General features: G+C 36.2%; 1 protein-coding gene across 1 annotated transcript in view; it reads left to right on the top strand.

Moving 5' to 3' along the window:
* LOC149774692 (transmembrane 9 superfamily member 1-like) overlaps window positions 1-23,481 on the top strand; it is a 67,735-nt gene that overhangs the window by 19,216 nt on the left and 25,038 nt on the right. Inside the window, exons 4-7 of the mRNA XM_089944840.1 lie at window positions 8,655-8,759; window positions 10,925-11,043; window positions 15,519-15,628; window positions 21,506-21,569. Coding sequence (XP_089800966.1) covers window positions 8,655-8,759; window positions 10,925-11,043; window positions 15,519-15,628; window positions 21,506-21,569 — 398 coding nt within the window. The remainder of the gene's footprint in view (window positions 1-8,654; window positions 8,760-10,924; window positions 11,044-15,518; window positions 15,629-21,505; window positions 21,570-23,481) is intronic.

Below are 23,481 nucleotides of genomic sequence, written 5' to 3'. Positions count from 1 at the left end.
AAGGGGGGTGGGGATGGCATTGTATGACACAGTCTGGTTATCACCAATTCTTAAGGGGGGAGGGGAGATCATATGTATGGACATGTGTGTGGTTATCCCTTTTTTTTAAGGCAGATAGGCATTATAGGACCACATGTCAGGTTATCCCCAATTTTTTAGGTGAGGGGCATTGTATGATTATGTGTCTGGCAACCTTCACTTTTTAAGGGGGTGGGCATTGTATGACCATGTGTCTGGTTGACCTCACTTTTTATGGGGGGGGGGGCATTGTATGACCACATGTCAGGTTATTCTTAATTTTTAGGGGGGGGGGCATCATATGGCCATGTCTGGTTGTCATTGTATGACCATGTGTCTGGTTATTCTTACTTGTTAAGGGAGAGGCACTGTCTGGACGTGTGTCTAGGTTATCCCCACTTGTTATGGGAGAGTCTTGGAGGACCACATGTCAGGTTATCCCCACTTTTTAAGGCAGAGGGGGAGCACATTCTATGGATATGTGTCTGGTTGTTTCCACTTTTTATGGCAGGGGAGGGGCATTGCATGACCATGCATTCTTGCAGCTGTTAATAACTGTATCTCCTTCATATTTATTATATGGAAGTGTACCAATTTATACAAAAGACAACAACACGTAATGAAAATGATATCTTACTATTTGTATGCATATCACACGTTTTTGTTTGCATATATAGCTGAATGTATATGACTCTGAATGTACATATATTTGGTAGTCCCCACATTTTGGTAAATAATATTGTGGTTCTTCCTACGTCTGTGTATCTGTCTATCCATGTATCCTTCCATCTCATGCTGTCAGTAACTCTCTTCCTTGAAGAAAACTCACCAAACATTATCACATGGGTTGCCCAATATGAACATCCTTTGCCTCATTATTTGTGTTATAAAAGAAACCATTGATGTGACTTGTTGCCATGAGAATTATACTGGAAATTATTATTGTTCACATAGGACAGTTTTTTGTTGCAGGTTGAGTGAGACACTCTGCTGGAGGCAAATCACAAAACTCATAACATTTATAGGTTATTTCTTAGCTTGGCCAGGGGATGTTACCGTTGATAGGCTGCACATGTTATAATAACCATCTGCAAAAGGAGCATAATCTCGAGACCCATTTGCTAGGGTTCCTGGGAAGGGGCCAGACCTGTAATATACGAAAATTACATTTATATTCTGACATTGGGGGCCCCGAGTTGTCTAAAGCGTTCTCCGTTAGGGATAACTGCCATCTCACCTCTGTCTGTGTGGGTTCGAGTCTCGGATTCAGCCAATGTGGGTACGTGAAAAAGCTTGCCAGTAGCTTCTCGTGGGTCGGTGGTTCTTTCCGGTATTTTCCCGGGTTCTTCCTCCACCATTAATACTGGCCGTTATGTATAGCCTATTGTGTGCTGAAAAATGGCGTTAAACCCTACAACAACAACAACAACATATTCTGGCATTTTGGTGGGGTATTTGTGTTCCACGAGCACCTATTTAAGCTCTCATTTCTACTTTCAGCTGTAACGTATTTAAAGAACACCAGGACAAGTTTGTATGGTCCCTCAACTGGTCAGTAGGGACAGGTTTCAATTTACCTGGTGTTGAATACATCTACACAATGAATGCATGTGCAGCACAGATGAGAAACAGAAATCAATAAATATAATGTGTCCAAGGTATTTGTCAGATTTAAACATTAAAAAAGCATCCCCTCTGACGGACTTGGATTGCTACTTTTCATTTTTCCTAAGTTTTTAGTGGTGTCATATAAAAATGACCATCTGGTCCTCAGACTTTGTGGCAGTGTGAGTCATGATCTGTGTTGTGTTTGAAGTTTCTTGTTGACATGAAATATTAGAGAAATTCCTTCCATTTCAGCTATGAAGGTTGTAAATATGTAACAGTATGAACAAAATAGGACATAAGATATGATTAATAAGGTTATGAAATTAGCATGCAGGTATTAATCTTAATTAACTATCTCTTTCTTATTATCCTCTTGGAAGGGTGTTAGAGAGTTTTTACTGTTCATTCATTGGACTGCTCATTCATGCATTTGTTTGCTTGTTGGACCTGTTTTACCTGCACTCATGAAAACTGAAATTGTGGATGCATTTTACTAAAAGCAATAAGGCCATTTAAACCAATAACTGATCTGATTTTCACACTTGAGTAAATTTTGTATATTCAGCCATTCATTCCATACATTCTCAAAATCTTACACCCATTTTCACATTCACATAAAAATTATCTTTTGAAAGCCATTGAATAGCACTATGTGACTGGCCTAATTTTCACATTCTTTCACATTTTTATATTCAGCCATTCATTCCATACATCATCAAAATTGTCAACCCATTTTCAACTGCACTCATGCAAATCAGTATAAGGATGTGTATGTATCTCAACAAGAGCAACTCAAACATACCAAAAGTAGGTCACTGTGGCATGCACTTTCAGCAATGAGTGAATATTTGTATCTTCAGTAATTCATTTATTATGCCTTCATTATCTTGGACCCTATTTCAATTGGACTTAAGATAATCAGCATGTGGGTGTAACAACAATTCAGTTGTACCCAGAACTAGGTCATTGTTACCTGATGCTCATGCTTGAGTGGCCTATATATTTTTAGCAATTCGTCTATTACACACTCAATATCTTGGACCATGGGAACTCATGAAAATTAGTGTTTGCTTGCATCTGACAGAGAATGATTCATGATGAAACTATGTCACTTGGACCAAATTTGCACGCTTATTCACCCATGTACATGTGTTTTGTGTTGCATTCATTATGCCATCAGTAACTTGGCTGCTATTTGGCCTTGAAAATTGGAATGTGGATGCATTTCAGCAAGATTAAATCTATTACACCAAAATTAAATTATTAAGTTCACCAATTTTCATGGTTGAATAACTTGTACATTTTTATCCATTCATTTGTAATAATGTTCACTCATATGTTGTGCCATTGGTATCCTGGACTCGAGTTAGCCAACACAACTAAACATTGGCAGTGTTGCTGCATCTCAGGAAGAGTTACTCTACCATACCAATGTAAGCTGCTGTGATCTAATTTGATTTTCACACTCAAGTGTCGTACATGGTTTCAACTATTTGTTTGAAACTGTTATGTATATTTATTTTATGTTCTTAACCTTTGTCCATGATTGAGGATTGAGTTATGGTGCATAACTGTTTGTTCGTAAGTTATAAATATGGTCTGAGTTAAGACCCAGCCTTGATTATGACCTTAGACAGTTCTTCATATGAAATTGTTTACAATTTTGGGCAATTTTCCATTGACATGATTTAGTTTTTTCAGAAAATGTTCTTGCAAAATCATACATCAGTTTTTCTTTATATACATTTAGTGTAATACCAGTCTGTTGTTTGCACTTTGAACTCTTATAATTCTGTAAAATGAAAATTGTATAGAAACTTGGGGAGTACAATAGTACAATAGCAATTATTCACTTTTTGATGGAGTAATTGATTTAATTGCATTACATTGGAGTGTAATCAATTTGCAGGTTGATTACTTTTAATTCTCTTTCCAAACTTTAATTGTTCTATCACGAGCAAACATAACATAAAGGTTTCAAACTCAGATCACAAGGGCCACACTACTGCATTGGTTTGAAGGCCACAGCTGTGGAAAAAAATTATTTTACAAATTCCAGGCATCGTTGTGGGCGACAGTATTTGATAACTCAGCATTACATTATGTCTCTTAGAGCCACACTGTTTGCTGAAATCAAATCATGGAAATCAGGCCTGTTCAAAAATTATAGTCATTCGCTATTTGTACAACATTTCAAAACCTCAAACTTTACATGGATTTTTTAACATTGATTTGTTTGATTTTTTTTATAGCTTTTGTGTACATTCCTGTAAAAGCGAAAGGTAATTTTGATGAATCTGATTGACTGATTACAGCAGATGATGTCAGTTATTGATTGTAGTTACCCCAGGAGAGACAATTACATTATAAAACTTACCTTTTAATTGGCACCATATAGCCAGTAGTGTGTTGCTAAGCCATTCGCCATACATGTACTCTTCAACTAAAAGAGATACTTGGCATATTTGAAATGATTACCTGTTAGATTTCAGTTTCATCTTATATTTGTCACATGATTTGCTCTCTTTTTGTTTTGCATTGAAGTTGATTTTTAGTCATTTGCCTTTGGTATTTGTCTTGCAAGGGAAGCACAGATGGTGCACTTCCCACTTACCTGACTGAGTTGGCATTGTTGTTATAGTTATCACTTTTTGGATGGTTTTGTTGTCATAGCTATACTTTACTAATAATAGCATTATTGCTGGCATAGTTATCACTTTTCAGATGTTTTTTGTATCATAGTTATCACTTTTCTGATCATATTGGCATTGTTTTTGGCATAGTTGTCACTTTTCTGATGGTTTTATTATAGTTATCACTTTTCTGTTATTGACATTATTGCTGGCGTAGTTATCACCTTGCTCATGGTATTGTTGGAAAAAAACATTATTTACCTTATACAAGTTGGTTTTAATCCTCAACAGCTATGAATATATATTTAGTTTCTTTTTATATTAATATAATGTGTGCGTATTGCTATATGTAGCAATACATGTCAAAAGTCTGTGTAGGTTCGAGTCTCGGATTTGGCCAATGTGGGTATGTGAGAAAGCTTGCCAGTAGCTTCTCGAAGGTCGGTGGTTCTTCTCGGGGATTTCCCGGTTTCTTTCTCCACCATTAATACTGGCTGCCATGTATAGCCTATCTTGTGCTGAAAAATGGCATTAAACCCAACAACAACAACAACAACATGTCAGAAATGTATTATTTCACCCCTAGTTTATACTTTACACATAAATAGCTTGGTTTACTTTACTGCCCATTTAAAATCAGTAACCATGTAAACAAACAATGTATATTTTCATTTGCTTGGTCTTTTTTAACCACAGTAATATATTTAAATCAGTGTTCAACTTAAAAGTGACTCTACAGACAGACCATTATTGTTGTAGGAATTCTAACTTTGTTTTGGACTGCCTAGGAATATGTGATCTCCGTAGTTTAAGAGTTGCATTATTAATTTTGTTTTCTTATTGTTCATGTATGTAGCGGTATGAAACAGTATTATGATGATCCAAATTACCCAAGTTGTTTGGATTTGGCTAATGTAGGTATGTGAGAAAGCTTGTCAGTAGCTTCTTGTGGGTCAGTGGTTCTTTCCGGGTTTTTTCCGGGTTCTTCCTCCACTATTAATACTGGCCGCCATGTATAGCCTATTGTGTGCTGAAAAATGGCGTTAAGCCCTACAACAACAACAACAACAACAACCCAAGTTGTTGGATATATATATTTAACAAAAACATTTATTACAAACTGAATCCTGTCTTAATGGGAATTACAAGTTGAGTGAGAGACATAAAGGGACTTAAAAGATGTACAGCAAATACAAGAGTTATAAGTTAGCAAGGTACATAATGGGAGGTAAAAGATGTACAGCAAATACAATAATAGTATTCCAGTTGAGATTAGAAATGCCCACTCTGTTTCCTTCTTCCAAACCCAATATATCCAGTGGCTTCAGAGATTCAGCTTAAATAAATAAATTCCTATGTATGAAGGCCTCATGGTAGATTAGTACTTAGCTAATTGTGTTACCCTCTTTAAATAAGGTCATTATTATTATTATTATTATAAGTTGAGTGAGGTACATAATGGGAGGTGAAAGATGTAGTTGAGTGAGGTACATAATATGCATTTGAAGATGTCCAGCAAATGCATCAATTACAAGTTGAGTGAGATACATAATGGGAGGAAAAAAATGTACAGCAAATACAACAGTTATAAGTTGTTTGAGGGACATAATGGTATGTAAAAAATGTACAGTAAATGAAACATTTAAAAGTTGAGTGATGTACATTGTATTGGCAGTAAAAGATGTACAGTAAATGAAACAGTTATAAGTTGAGTGATGTACATTGTATTGGCAGTAAAAAATGTACAGTAAATGAAACATTTAAAAGTTGAGTGATGTACATTGTGTTGGCAGTAAAAGATGTACAGTATAAGTTGTTTGAGGGACATAATGGTATGTAAAAAATGTACAGTAAATGAAACATTTAAAAGTTGAGTGATGTACATTGTATTGGCAGTAAAAGATGTACAGTAAATGAAACAGTTTTAAGTTGAGTGATGTACATAATGGTAGGTAGAAAAATGTACAGCAAATACAACAGTTGTAAGTTGATTGAGAGACATAATGGTATGTAAAAAAAATGTACAGCAAATACAACAGTTGTAAGTTGAGTTATGTACATAATGGTTCAGTGATATACATAATGGGCAGTAGAACACATAGATGACTGAGCTACATAATATGCATTTGAAGATGTACAGCAAATACAACAATTACCAGCTGGGTGTGCATTGCATGCCCAATTGAGCGAGGTACATAATACACTCTGTAACTGGCTTACCTATACATGTCAGTCAAAAATCTAATGTACAGAGCAAAGGAAACATTGAGTTTAGATTCGTTTGATAAAAGGTCATTTCATTTATTTTATTTTGTGTACACGTGTATAAATGAGGGTAAATGTTGCAACATTAACAGGCATTTAGGTTAGCTTCTCTGACACTGTTACAAGTACAGTCATGAAACTTGATAGGTGAATTTATCATAGATTATACTACTCATAACAGGCAAAAGAAGGGCACAGTGACCTACTTTGCATATTATTTGACTTTGTTGGGCATTTGGAATATGTCTCACCAGAGTAGGAAAGATGTAGCTTTCTGCAGAATTTTTGTCTATCCATAGGTAACTGTATTTTTTGGCTATGTTGCAAGTATTAAATGTGTTTTTGTTTTACACCACACTAACTAGTCCTCCACTTGCTTATTTACCACTTGATCTATACACCACACTCACTAGTACTCCACTCACTTATTGCCACTTGATGTAAACACCACACTCACTAGTACTCCACCCACTTATTTACCACTTGATGTAAACACCACACTCACTAGTACTTTCCCACTTAATGCCACTTGATGTAAACACCACACTCACTAGTACTCCACCCACTTACTACCATTTGATGTATACACCACACTCACTAGTACTCCACCCACTTATTACCACTTGATGTATACACCACACTCACTAGTACTCCACCCACTTATTACCACTTGATGTAAACACCACACTCACTAGTACTCCACCCACTTACTACCATTTGATGTATACACCACACTCACTAGTACTCCACCCACTTATTACCACTTGATGTATACACCACACTCACTAGTACTTCACCCACTTATTGCCACTTGATGTAAACACCACACTCACTAGTACTTCACCCACTTATTACCACTTGATGTATATATCACACTCACTAGTACTCCACCCACTTATTACCACTTGATGTATACACCACACTCACTAGTACTCCACCCGCTTACTACCACTTGATGTAAACACCACACTCACTAGTACTCCACCCACTTATTGCCACTTGATGTATACACCACACTCACTAGTACTCCACCCACTTATTGCCACTTGATGTATACACCACACTCACTAGTACTCCACCTGCTTACTACCACTTGATGTATACACCACACTCACTAGTACTCCACCCACTTATTACCACTTGATGTATACACCACACTCACTAGTACTTCACCCACTTATTACCACTTGATGTATACACCACACTCACTAATACTTCACCCACTTATTACCACTTGATGTACCACACTCACTAGTACTCCACCCACTTATTACCACTAGATGTATAAACCACACTCAATAGTACTTCACCCACTTATTACCACTTGATGTAAACACCACACTCACTAGTACTCGACCCACTTATTGCCACTTGATGTATACACCACACTCACTAGTACTCCACCCACTTATTGCCACTTGATGTATACACCACACTCACTAGTACTCCACCCACTTATTGCCACTTGATGTATACACCACACTCACTAGTGCTCCACCCACTTATTGCCACTTGATGTATACACCACACTCATTAGTACTCCACCCACTTATTGCCACTTGATGTATACACCACATTCACTAGTACTCCACCCACTTATTGCCACTTGATGTATACACCACACTCACTAGTACTCCACCCACTTATTGCCACTTGATGTATATACATTTATGAACTTTGTAGTTGAAATGCAGTGGATACCAGAGATGAAATCATGAATTCTTTTAAAAATGTCTTGACAGATTTTTATATCATGGTAGAAGATGAGGATGTCATTAGATTAGATGAGTTCACTATTGTTCCATTTAGCCGAGTCTTTAAATTGTAGTTTGCAGCAAAACTCAATCTACAAAACCTAGTATACCAAAAATAAAAACATTTGAAAGTATGGCAGGTCACACATGATGTATTTGTTAATTTTAGCAGATCACAGGTGATTTATTTGTTAAAGTATAGCAATTCACAGGTGATCTGTTTGTAAAGGTATATCAGATCACAGGTGATTTATTGGGTATAGTGTAGGGGATCTGTTTGTAGAAAGACAAATGGATAAGATTACAGAAGTTTGCTTAGGAAGTAAGATCACTCCTCACGGTTAAACCCTGCTTTTCAAATCTGTTCTTCTTTCAGAGGATGTTGACAAGAAGGAGTTGTGTAAGGTGAAATATTCTGAGGATGACCTTCAGTTACTCAGGGATGCCATTGAAGATTTGTACTACTTTGAATTTGTGTTAGGTAAGAACCCAGATATCATACAGCATACAAATACACTTTGGTTTATTGTATCCTGTAAAAATGCAGATATCATAATGAATATAAATATTTTCGTCATTTGTATCCAGAATTCTAATACATTTGGTTCATTGTATCCAGGATACAAATACATTTGATCCATTGTATTCAGGATACAAATACATTTGGTCCATTGTATCCAGGATACAACTACATTTGGTCCATTGTATCCAGGATACAAATACATTTGGTCCATTGTATCCAGGATACAAATACATTTGGTCCATTGTATCCAGGATACAAATACATTTGGTCCATTGTATTCAGGATACAAATACATTTGGTCCATTGTATCCAGGATACAAATACATTTGGTCCATTGTATCCAGCATATAAATGCACTTTGGTCTATTTCATTTAGTTGATGAAATAACCATTTTCCATGTAACTAGCAGTTGTTATCTAACAGTTGTTTAATTAAAATGGACTAGAGCCTTGTATTGCCTGCTTGCTCATAATGCTGTCATGATATTTGGGTTAGTGATACAGTACATAATTATCATACATTTAGAAGGTGATACAGTAATACCATAGTATGTATCTTGAATGTAGTAGGTGATACAATACATACCAAAATATGTATCATACATTTAGAAGATGATACAATACATCTTGCAATAGAAGAGAGGCAATGTGTACTATATATTGAAACAGACTCTTATCTCATCCATTCATCTTTGCATGTCATGTCTATGCCACTGTATTGGTGTTGTATGTGACACAATTGCTAGCATAACCTAAGCATGTGACAAGGTTGCTAGCATGACCTAAGTATGTGACAAGATTGCTTGCATAACCTAAGTATGTGACAAGATTGCCAGACCTGCAAACTCTTAGATTTTGATGTAAGTCTTGCAAAAATTGCCCTTAAAATACAGACTTATGGCATACTAGCAAAAAATACAAAAAAATGATCATTGTCAAAAAATCTGGCTAATTGGTTCATCCATGTTTTATTCGGATCCGGGTTTCATCTTAGAATTAGATAAATTAGTCAGGGAACCCGATTAACTGTACAACAGCACCCTGACGCTTTAAACTGCACCTATTTGTTCATGCGAAGCATCTGCATGATCAAATGGTGTCCAGAAAGTAATGTATGTTTAACATGAAAGGGAAAAGAAGCCTCTTGAAAAAATTTAATAATCAACACAGAAGAATAAAAAGGAGTATTCCGATTCGTGTGAATAAAGGCTGGAAAGGACACATTTACATTTATTGGACATCATGTGCAAATTTGAGTATGACTCGTGGCGGAAGATATGGTTGTCTTCATCATGTGAAATGGTAAAGAATTTCCAAGATTTATGTCAAGTTGAGAGATAGCAACAAGCCATTGAGCTGCATACGGTTTGGAACTAGAGTTTGTGCAACTGTACTAGTGGTAAATAAAGTCTACTCGTACTTTACAAACTTTTCAGTTGAACGTAATGTTTATTGTCAATGCATAAAACTTTTAATTACGTTTTCCAGCATTACAATAGCAGTTATTGATATTTTTTACACCTTACTGAAAAACTGGTCAATCTTACGGAAAAAAAATAAACTGCCTTACTGAGATGGACTCATAAGGGTTGGCAGGTCAGGATTGCTAGCATAACCTAAGTATGTGACAAGATTGCTAGCATAACCTAAGCATGTGACAAGATTGCTAGCATAACCTAAGTATGTGACAAGATTGCTAGCATAACCTAAGTATGTGACAAGATTGCTAGCATAACCTAAGCACGTGACAAGATTGCTAGCATGACCTAAGTATGTGATAAGATTGCTAGCATAAACTAAGTATGTGACAAGTTTGCTAGCTTAACTTGACTATATATTATAACCATTTTGCGTATGGTTTTGTTATTAACTGGTCAGTGCCTTTGTAATTATTATGAACCCGAGATCTTGATACATCATTATGCTTTGTTACGATTTAGTTTATGCTGGGATATTCGGACAGATACAGTTATTGTTAACACATCTGTGGTTGACTGCACTTACCATTTTATTTTCTCCCAGTGATTTCAGCAATTGTTACATAGCGGTACAAGTTGTCAGACCCTAATGTTAACAGATAACAGTGAAAAAAATGAATAAATGATAAACTTTGCCAATTTCAGATGATATTCCAATCCGAGGGTTCATAGGCCACCTTGAAGAGGGAGGGTTCCTACCTCACACCCACAAGGTTTTCCTGTGGGCACATCTACACTTCAATATTGAATACAATGAGGATCAGGTGTGTGATACATTTCTTTTGCCAGTATTTATGCCACTCATTCTTGTGAATGTGTGCACATGCAATTTTACATTTGTTTTGGCATTTGCTCTTATCCTTGTTTGCCCATCAATCTGTCTGTCCATGTATTACAACACAAACTTTGTAACCACTAAGCAATGGAACAACAAGAATTTCATTGAATTTTCTAAAGTTGATTGTATTTGACCATATTGGCAGAGACTTGTGTGTGAGTTATGGATCCTGTTTTACTAGCGGCTTGCCATTGCATCTTGAAGTAAAGGTTATTGAATTTTACCATATTTGCAGGGCATCTGTGACTTGTGGACCCTGATTGACTGGAGGTTTGCCATTGTCTCTTGACGAAACTTTTATTGAAATTTTGCCATATTGGCTTCGTCAGCTGTACTTTCAGGACAGTGAAAGAGAATTTGTATGATGAAATGCTCTAATTTTATTTATTTTCGTGAGGATCAATTTCTGTGGTCTTATAAAGGGGATATTTTCTGGGTATTCAAATTTGTGGATTTGCCAATATCAAAGCTTGCTTATTTGCAGGCATTTTATTTTAAATACAAAAGAACAGACGTACCAGCAACAAATGCAAGATGTCACAGGGTTCCCATGTGGGTCTGGAATTCTGAAAAAAGTCTTAAATATGAAAATGCTTTTCCAGGCCTTGAATTTTTTTTAAATGACTAAAATGTCTGGGGAAAGTCTTAAAATGTTGTTGTTCCCTTTTACATGATGTCATTAACACTTTTTTTTCCTTCGCTAAGTTTAAGTGTCACAATGGGTCATGGACAATTCATTCTGTGATAGCTCGATCCATGCATTGAGGATGTTTTACAAATGCAAGTTTAAAATATGGGCTACCTAGACAAAGCTAAAGGCTGAATCTTCATATTAGATGATTCAGTTTGGCAAATAGAAATCCTGGCTGATGATGGCAATTTGTTTTAAAGCTATGAACTTCATCAAATTATTGCAACTAGAAAAGTGTTAAAAGTGAGAATTTTAGCTGATGCAGCTTTACTGAAATTGAGCTTTTGAATTGAGTGGGTTACTCATGTAATAAGAACCAGAACTGATATAATTTTGAAAGCTCGAAAATATGTTACACTGCAAATGTATGTCAAGTTATTGACCAAAATTGGCATGCCATATAACAAATTCATAACTTTTTAAACAATATATGTGTAATTTTGATAGGTCTGATCACCAGCTTAAGAGGTGTAAACTTCTGGGCAATTCATTTAGCAATTGTTAGCAAAAATCTATAAACATGGATTAACTCTGTCTTATTCTTGAGTAGTTTTAATGTATTGCCTGGATATTTTATTTACTACTCAGCTTACAGGTAGAAGAACGAGTGCAATTTAAGCAGTGAATAGTAACACAAATTTATATTCTTTATTCACATGGATTATATTTTTTCGGAGTAAATCAGTGCAAGTTGAATACTAATGTACAATCAGGGACAGTTTACTGCCAAATTACAGACCTGCCAACACTTACAATTTTGCTGTAAGTCTTACGAAAATTACCATTAAAATATGGACTTACAGCACAAAAGCAAAATCCAGAAATAAAATTCATCTGATTTTTTATTTGGATCCAAGTTTTATATTAGAAGTAGTGAAATTAGTCAGGGAACCTTCAGCAGTTCCTCGGACCCTTTAAACTGCACCTATTTGTTTATGCAAAGCCGTTGCATGATCAAACTGATGATTATATAATCTTTTTAAAAATTGCATCCAGCAAGCGATGCATGTTTAAGATGAAAGGGAAAATAAGCCTCTTGAAAATGTTAATAATCAACACAGAAGAATAAAAATATTCAGATTCTTGTGAATAAAAGCCAGAAGGGACACAATTAATTTATTGGACATCACGTGCCAATTTGAGTATGACTCATAGTGGGAGATATGATTGACGTCGTCATGTGAAATGGAAAATGAATTTCCAAGAATTACGTCAAGTTGAGAGCAACAAGTCATTGAGCTGCATAGGGTTTGGAACTAGAGTTTGTGCAACTGTACTATTGGTAAATAAAGTCTATGCATATTTTGCCAACTTTTCAGTAGAACATAATGTTTATCGTCTCTGCATGTTTTGAATACCGAACTTCTAATTACATTGTCAGATTTACAGTAGACCGCTCCGGTGGTCTAGTGGTTAGAGCGTCCGCCTCAGATGCGGGAGGTCGTGGGTTCGATCCCCAGCTGAGTCATACCAAAGACTTACAAAAACGGTACTAACAGCTGCCTCGCTTGGCGCTCAGCATTATGAGGTTAGTGTTAGGACTGGTCGGCCCGGTGTCAGGATAATGTGACTGGGTGGGACATCATGCTACATGTCTGCGGCATGATGCCCCATTGCTAGACATCACTATAAAATGCCACATTGCAGACATCGTAGCGATATGACTGAAAAATTGTTAAAGCTACGTTAAAAATCCAAATCACAACAACAGATTTACAGTAGCAGTTTATGATATATTATTGAAAACTGGTCAAACTTACGGAAAAAAAATCAGCTGCAATACTGAGACAAACTCATCAGAGTTGGCAGGTCTGAAATTATCCTAGATATGAATAACATGGGGATAAATGTTTTCACTATCTTCTGAATTGACTTGAAGAAATGTAGGGATATCACAAATTTATTTAATTTAGTGTACCATAAAAAGTGTTTATATTTTTGACATGTTTGCCAATTTCCAAAGTCCAGAAATTTGTGATTTCAATTTTTAATCAGCTTTTGGCATAATATTTTCAAGTTTATGAGTGGAAGAAGAAAACAAAAGCATAAATACATAATAATGAGGGTAAAACTTGTTCCAGCTGGCTAAACTAGCTATGTATATGCCCCATCAGGAGAGCAATATTCATATACTGGTGAGGAACAGATTAAGCTCAGAAAAATCAACAGATTAATGTGTATACGACTAGAGCTAACATCTTTTAAAGATTTTGATTCATTAGGACTCTAAAAGAGTGTAGCAGGAAGAAAGATATTTTATTTGTTAGGTATATAGTGAATTATGGACATTTCCTTCTCTCCCTCCTTTTTGTTCTACCTCTCCCCCCTTATTTTCATAACAAGTGGGTTAGTGGGACTGCCCCACCACCACCATTAGATAAAATCCTGGCAGCATTTCTGAAGTGAAAGCATTGGAGTTGCAGATGGAGAAAAAAGTTTAGCAGCTAAAGGGCAATGGTTAACATCTGGGTTACAATGACTTTCTTTTTAAATATCATTTCCCTTTCATGTTACATTTATTTATTTCTCTTTTGTTTTTTGTTTGTCTCTTGTGTTTAAATTAGTAACTGAAGCAGAACACTTGATACCGTGAGTAGTCATTGAAAACTGGAAACTGGTAATTGAAAACTCATTGAAAATCAGCTCTCCTGATCTGTATGAACCTGTTTCATGGATTATTTTATTTATTAAGTTTTGTGTTGTGCTAGTGAGTATTCATTTTAATATTGTTGGATTTTATTTGATTTGACATTCTTGGACCAATCTTTTGTTGTGCCTGTGTGGACCTGACATTTAAAGAATGCTTGGAAATTGTGTTTATGGGAAGAAGCTGTTGACTTAAAACCTCAAAGCCTGGATAGGGCCTTCCAAACTTAAGACCTCAGAGCCTGGATAGGGCCTTCCAAACTTAAGACCTCAAAGCCTGAATAGGGCCTTCCAAACTTAAGACCTCAAAGCCTGAATAGGGCCTTCCAAACTTAAGACCTCAAACCCTGAATAGGGCCTTCCAAACTTAAGACCTTAAAGCCTGGATAGGGCCTGCCAAACATAAGACCTCAAAGCCTGAATAGGGCCTTCCAAACTTAAGACTAAAGCATCATGTCAGCTATGCAGGTAAAAAAACTTGTGACATTATTGGGTCTGGAAAATTTTATTTTTTGGGTCTGGAGAAGGTCAGGAAAAGGTCTTAAATCTTTTTTTAAATTTGTGGCAGGAACCCTGATGTCACCTTCACACAAACTGATGACATGGAAATAGTTGTCCCCTCATCATCCAGAGAAGAATATTTGCCAGATTAACAAACTAAATTGGATATGCATATACCTTATAATAATGTTGTCACCCATTAGCTAGCATTCAGCATTGTTCCCCAATCCCCACTCCTTCTTGAGGTAGATATGGGGGGGTCCTCGCCCTCTTCAGAAAATTCCAGGCAGCACCCATGTTCTTGTGATTGTGAAACTAGAAGTGCACTAATTCCATTTTGTGTCAAAATAAATAATAACAAAAGCTGTAACCATCAGCAATAGTTAATCTTTTTACACAAACTTCCACAGAAACACTAAAAAGGTAAAGCACATAGTATGGCAAGCCAAATTTCATTTAATCTAAAAGTCATTTGTATGGTCAGCTTTTATTAGGGGGAACCACATCATGAGAAATGTGGACATTTAATAGTATTGATGTTTATTGACCTCCATTTGTTGTAGATCATATATGCCAACGTGTCCACCAAGGAACAGCCTCCACTAAGTCTAGATGGAGAAACTGCACCGCAAGAAGTGGCCTTTACATACAGCGTGAAATGGCACCAGACAAGGTGAGTGTATTTGTACACGGTACATTTTGGCCTTCATAGTGGTTGCCTATAAGTTTGCACAGTTGGCAACTTCCCACAGCAGTCATTTCTCATATCCAGTCAATGTCCATCTATGTTTTGACTTGCCATGGAAGTAGTAAAGCATATATAGTATTATTTTTTGTCTAGTTTACTTTCATAGCTTGGAAGTTTTGAGTCTAAAACCAAAAACATTTACCATATTTCATGTTATTTTTCGTGCACAAAAAAATAATAATTAATTTCAGTGTACGAAAAATTATATGTAAAATAAACAATGATCATTTAATGGCACTGATCGTGTACGAAAATAAAGGAATCTGAACAAGTTCTACGGAACACACGCTACTCAACAACCTAACGGTACACACATACAAAGTAAACGTATATTTCTGTCTCATTCAGCTCTCAACTCAAGAATCTAATTACAATAAAATAAAAGTGCTCCAAGATTTTTGTTGTTATTAGCGAACAAGAGAGAGGGGGGAGAGAGGATTATGTTTCAATGTGCAAACTCATCTGCATTTAGCATATGTAGCTGTTATGTTGTCTAATGTTGGCCAAATGATTAAGATGGTTTGAGCATGTATTTGTTATGGGTATTATTTATTGGTAAATTGTATGCAACCATATGAGACCACATTGTCAAGAAATTAAGTGCAACTTGTATTTTTACATTGACAGTAAACTTGTTATCAAATTGCAATAACTTGAAATTACATTTTAGTTAGCGAGCGCGTGCATATGTGTGTCTGAAAGAGATGAAACAGAATTTTTCCAGTGTACAAGACTGTATTTATTCAGGGTGGCTTTTTTATGTAGTGTTTGCAAAGAGAGGAAGAAAAGACTGTTACCTAATCCTCATATATTACAGCCCTTCTATATTCCATCATCAATAAACACCGCTAAATCAACTATTCATTCTTGTTTTAATTACGATGCACATTATCACAACAACCACATGGCTATGCAGTGTAATTTACATGGTAAATAAACATGCTTAGCCTTCAGGTTACTCCAGTTAAAACGAGACTGAATGCAAAAATTGACAGAAGAGATCAAACCAGCAAGGCTGCCAGTAGGGAAATGAGGCTTTCTTTAGGGAAATGAAAAACTGTCACTGTGCTGTTGAAGCCGTTGTTCACACAGCAGATGTTATAAGGACAAGTGATCATATATGCATTGTTATTTGAACTTGCCAATGAAGATAATAGTTGGGTATATTATAAAATAGATTTGCCAAAAAAATGTTAATTATATCCAAGTCAAAACAGAACAAGTACTTAAAAGATAGTATATGTATATATACAAATTGATTTAACCGAGTCCGTGACTTTTATATTACTGCTTCTAGTGGTTAGAGCATCTGCCTCAATTGCAGGATGTCATGGATTCGATCCCCGGCCAAGTCATACCAGAGACTTACAAAAATGGTACTAACAGCTAGCTGCCTCGCTTGGCGTTCAGCATTAAGAGGTTTGTTTTAGGACTGATCGACCTGGTGTCAGGATAATGTGACTGGGTGGGACATCATGCTACATGTCTGCAGCGTGATGCCCCAATGCTAGACATCACTATAAACTGGCACATTGCAGACATCGTAGCGATATGACTGAAAAATTGTTAAAGCTACGTTAAAAATCAAAATCACATCACATCACTATAAACTGTCACACTGCAGACATCGTGGCAATATGACTGAACTTTTTTTAAAGCTACGTTAAAAATCCAAATCACACACACACACAGACTTTCATATTTACGATAGAAAATGACTAGGTTTTTATAACTGTAACTAAAGCTAATATTTACTAAGCATTTTGAACAGAATCTTGTAACATATTTTCAGCTTCATTTGCATGATTAAACTTGTCGGTAGGTCATGTGACCCCCTTGACTTATGCTGCAAGCGTTCATTCTTATCATCAATCATTGTATTTTCTCACCTATCATCAATCATTGTATTTTCTCACCATCAATTAATTAATAATTTTTGTAAAAACAAAATTGCAATATACTGTTTTCAATTTTTTTTTGCAAATGTAAACCTTTTTAGTAGAAATTTTATGCCCAATAATTTTATGTTTTTTTTCTTCTTCAAAAAATACAAAGTTGTATCATTGCATGAAAAATTGTGATACATTTAAATAATTATTATTTTGATAGCTGGATTGTGTACGAAAAATTAAAGGGTATGAAAAAATATATGAAATATGGTATTCAACATATCTGGAAAGCAAAATGGACATTATTACTTGGGTAATTTGAAGCACACACCAAGATGTAAAAAAAAAAAGCTGTGCTCCCATCAGATGTTGTTTTGGGGTATAATGCCATTCCTCAGTGCATGATAGGCTACACATGGTGGCCAATTGGAGAAAGATGAACAGGGAAAACCCAGCAAGAACGACCGATCTGTGGAAAGCTACTGGAAGATTTCCCACATACCCACATAAGCCGAGCCAAGACTCAAACCCACACAGACATAGGTGAGATGCCAAGACTCAAACCCACACAGACAGAGGTGAGAAGCCAAGACTCAAACCCACACAGACAGAGGTTAGATGGCATCATCGGTAAAGGTGATCACTTTAAACCACTCAATCACCCACCCACCCATTCAGATATATGTACATACAAAGTTTAGTTCCTCCTGTGTGTTCTTCATTTTGGAGGTACTTTCTCTCATCCAGCACGGTCATTTTGAGGAAGACAAAGTTTTAAGATCAGTTTTTTGCTGTACCAATTATGGATACAGAATATTGATCAGACATCAGAGATTAAAATACATCATCTTGAACCTTTCTTATAATAGACTTGACTCCTCAGCTCTTTCTTTTTAAGAACAAAATTAAAAAGTGATTTCGTTACCACCATCTCTACCACTGATGATAATTTAACAGGTGCCAGATACTTGGATCAAGCTTTAGAACCAGCTTGAGACAAGAAAGATGCCTATTTGAGACAAGAAAGACACCTAGTGAAGTCCATGGTGACTGTTTTGAATAATTTTCACGATATTGTGGATGGCTTGCACTTGAGGCAGGCAAGAACAGCTGTTCATATTGGGATCAAAAGATCAAAGGTAAAGACAACATGGACTGCAAGAAGGAAAATTGGTTTAAGTTCATTGCACATGCATTGACTATACATGGCTTGCTTTAAATCAAGGAAGACACTTAGTGATTTTGGGGGTCAGAAGTGTCAGAAGTCAAGATCACTTGGACTCCAGAAAGGAATATTCAAGTCTTGTGCCGGCTGCAATGACCAAACCTGGTTTGCTTGTATTTGAGACCATAAAGATGCCCTATTGATTTTGAAATCGGTAGGTCAGAGGTCAAGGTCATAAAGTCTGAAAGAACAGTGGTTTCCACAAGGGAACTTGATATATCAGGTGTATAAGATACCATTCATGGTACAATTGTTTCATTTACAAGTATTTTTTTTAATGGATGGAACTACATCATGATCATTGACAGATTGTTAAGACAGTCAGCACATGTTATTTAAACACTTGCAATTATTCAACCAAGATTTGTGTAAGGTATGAAAACTGAGATAGGCATTTTGCAGAATGAACTAACATTTTTGTGCATTTGCTCTGGAGCAGTTTTTTATGCAGTAATGGAAGTATACTGGAACAAAATTAGTGCTAAAAGTTAGAAATGATTTATAAAAGCTAGTGACAGTTCTAGACATGATTGGTCTGGTAGAAATGATTTATAAAAGCTAGTGGCAGTTCTAGACATGATTGGTCTGGTAGAAATGATTTATTAAAGCTAGTGGCAGTTCTAGACATGATTGGTCTGGTAGAAATGATTTATAAAAGCTAGTGACAGTTCTAGACATGATTGGTCTAGTAGAAAAGATTTGTAAAAGCTAGTGACAGTTCTAGACATGATTGGTCTGGTAGAAAAGATTTGTAAAAGCTAGTGACAGTTCGAGACATGATTGGTCTGGTAGAAAAGATTTGTAAAAGCTAGTGACAGTTCGAGACATGGTTGGTCTGGTAGAAATGATTTATAAAAGCTAGTGGCAGTTCTAGACATGATTGGTCTGGTAGAAATGATTTATAAAAGCTAGTGACAGTTCGAGACATGATTGGTCTGGTAGAAATGATTTATAAAAGCTAGTGGCAGTTCTAGACATGATTGGTATGGTAGAAAAGATTTGTAAAAGCTAGTGACAGTTCTAGACATGATTGGTCTGGTAGAAAAGATTTGTAAAAGCTAGTGACAGTTCGAGACATGGTTGGTCTGGTAGAAATGATTTATAAAAGCTAGTGGCAGTTCTAGACATGGTTGGTCTGGTAGAAAAGATTTATAAAAGCTAGTGACAGTTCGAGACATGATTGGTCTGGTAGAAATGATTTATAAAAGCTAGTGGCAGTTCTAGACATGATTGGTCTGGTAGAAAAGATTTGTAAAAGCTAGTGACAGTTCTAGACATGATTGGTCTGGTAGAAAAGATTTGTAAAAGCTAGTGACAGTTCTAGACATGATTGGTCTGGTAGAAATGATTTATAAAAGCTAGTGACAGTTCTAGACATGATTGGTCTGGTAGAAATGATTTATAAAAGCTAGTGACAGTTCTAGACATGATTGGTCTGGTAGAAATATTTATAAAAGCTAGTGACAGTTCTAGACATGATTTGTCTGGTAGAAATGATTTATAAAAGCTAGTGACAGTTCTAGACATGATTGGTCTGGTAGAAATGATTTATAAAAGCTAGTGACAGTTCTAGACATGATTGGTCTGGTAGAAATGATTTATAAAAGCTAGTGACAGTTCTAGACATGATTGGTCTGGTAGAAATGATTTATAAAAGCTAGTGACAGTTCTAGACATTGGTCTGGTAGAAATGATTTATAAAAGCTAGTGATAGTTCTAGACATGATTGGTCAGGTAGAAATGATTTTTTACAACAAAAATCATCCTGCACTGATCATTTTCACTCTATCATTGCACTGGTGTGACCAAATACCTGTTCAACATGGTATGCAGCCACAGTTTTTGGCAGAATTTCAATGCTGATACAAGTAACCATATCACAAAACTAGATCCAGCGTATTCTCTCTGTATCCAGTGTAGTGTTGTCATCTGTGTCCATCCAGTGTATTGTATCCATTCTAGTGTTCTAATCTGTTTACATATTGTAATAAACCATTCCTTTATTTGGAGCAATCATGGACATAGTTCAGATATTTGTATTGTTTATCTGTTGACAAATCCGTGCAACACTAATAATGTCTTAATGAGAAATGTTCTCCCCCTGTTTTGTCTGTAGCATGCTGAGTAGAAATTGTTATAAAGTTACAATTCATAGTAACTTTGGTGAATGCATTGCTATATAATTTTCTTTACATGAATTTACTTGGGGCCCCCAAGTGGCCGAGTGGTCTAAAGCGCTCTCCGTTACGGATCACTGCCGTCTCACCTCTGCGTGGGTTCGAGTCTAAGATTCTGCCAATCTGTGTATGTGAGAAAGCTTGCCAGTAGCTTCTCGTGGGTCGGTGGTTCTTCCCTGGGTTTTCCTGGGTTCTTCCTCCACCATTAATACTGGCTGCCATGCATAGCCTATCGTTTGCTGAAAAATGGCGTTAAACCTCACTACAGCAACAACATGAATGTATTTAACATTTGTACAAGAACTGTGAACAGAAAACAAATTTTGTAGACAGAGGTTCTGTCTTTTTTCACAGAAAAATAGCTGTTTGTTTTATTCATGGTAGTTGAAAGCAAAAAATAATTAATTTATATTATACGAGTTTGAAGTATATTATTTGATACTAAATACTTTTATATCACTTGAATCTTGTAGTTTGATTTCTTTACAATTCTTTCTTGCTTTATTTGCAGTACAAAATACGAAGACAGATCTAAAAGAATGCGTGATAACAGCTTCTTTCCAAAAACGCTTGAGGTAAGATGAGATACAGCTGTACTGGTTGATGGGTCTTTATAAAATGTTGTTGAACCAGTCCGCTTTTGAGTTGTAGGACCTATTTGTTGAGTTCTCTATCTGTCTATCAACATTTTGTGACGTGTAAATTCAGTCTTATTTTTCTTTGGAATCCCAATTTGATGATTTGTCAAGCTGTCCATCAGCACCTTGTAATTCAGTGTTTCTCAAACTTTTTTGTCTTGCGGCGCACCAAAAAGATCTAAAAATGTTCACGGCACACCTGAAAAAATGTAACAGTTCTTGTGGTGAAGAACTTATTTATTTTTACATATATATTTAATTTTAAATTTAATGTGAAGGATGTGCCTGCTTTCGAGAGCAAATCAGATTGAAGCGAGGCTCCAAAGTCAACAAACAAGCGCGCATTTCATCGTCGATTTTAAGAAGTCTCTCTCTTTTTAGATTTGATTTCAGTCAATGCTGAAAATCCAAACTCACAAAACCACGAAGACACAGATGGCAGGATTATTTTGATTGCTTTTGAACTGATTGCAGGATATGACTTCTTGATTGAGATCCGAAACTCATCCAGGCACTTTTCGAGAAATATTGACTGACAAAATTTATCGTTTTTTTTAAAAATCAATCAGCTTTTCTTGTTCTTTGGTTGTAAGATTTGTAGTTTCGTTGTTTCCAAATGGATTGATCACCCATCCATATTACTCGCTTGCACGTGATGGGAAGTAATGCTGCAGTGCCGATTGTAGGTCTCTCAGTGTGTCCAGAATTTCGGGGATGATTTTCTTGTTTGAATGAGATTCGTTGACAGTAGGAAGGCAGTAGAGGACTCCCTTCGAGACCTCATTTTGCCACAGCGACAACTTTTCATCAAATGACTTCAGTTTTGATGTTGCATTGATGATGTTTTCCGATGGTTCTTTGAAGACTTAAATTCAGCAAATTTAATTTGTCGCATAACTCGGAGAGAAACTGAACCTTCAGCCACCAGATTTTGTCCTGAAGAGAGAATCCAAAGTCTGTTTTCTCAACCTCCAAGAACAAAATCACTTCAATCTTGCGATGGACGAGATGCTTTAACACTTTTCCCTGTTGAAAGCCAACGAACGTCGGTATGGTACAGCAGGCATTTGTAGTCTGAATCCATCGCATCACAGAGTTGAGAGAAAAGTTGAGATTGAAGCGGTCGAGATTTGATGAAGTTTGCAACTTGAATAACTTGGTTCAGAACTTCCATATGTTACTTTTTAACTTTTGCGACATTGATTTACCATTTAATTTTTCGATATGTTAAAGGTTTCAAAACGCTGGCGATTTTTAATATTTGTTAAAAACTCACACAGCACACCTGCAAATCTCTCTAGTGTGCCGTGGTACACAGTTTTGAGAATCACTGTTGTAATTCATTCTGTTTATCTGCTTGATCCAGACCTGCCACTTGTTCCATTTTACTCCAGGTCATCCCAGATTTTTGTTCATAAATGAAAATCCAATATTCCCAATTTTTTGCCTAAAATCCTGATTTTTTTCAAATGCCGAAAGAAAGTTCTTTTTGAATACCTTTCAATTCTGATCGCTGTGCAAAGATAGAAAATTAATGTGTAAATTCTGCAAGGAATACTCTACACCCACTGAATTCTGCAAGGAATACTCTACACCCACTGAATTCTGCAAGGAATACCCTACAGCCACTGAACTCTGCAAGGAATACTCTACACCCACTGAATTCTGCAAGGAATACTCTACACCCACTGAATTCTGCAAGGAATACCCTACAGCCACTGAATTCTGCACGGAATACCTTACAGCCACTGAACGCGGCAAGGAATACTCTACACCTACTGAATTCTGCAAGGAATACTCTACACCCTCTGAATTCTGCAAGGAATACCCTACAGCCACTGAATTCTGC

The sequence above is a fragment of the Sinohyriopsis cumingii genome, unplaced genomic scaffold (genome assembly GCF_028554795.1).
Source record: "Sinohyriopsis cumingii isolate HCF-2022 unplaced genomic scaffold, ASM2855479v2 utg000160l, whole genome shotgun sequence".
Classification (NCBI taxonomy): Eukaryota; Metazoa; Mollusca; class Bivalvia; order Unionida; family Unionidae; genus Sinohyriopsis; species Sinohyriopsis cumingii.
The sequence above is the reverse complement of the archived record's forward strand: the minus strand, read 5'-3'. Positions and strand labels throughout refer to the sequence as shown.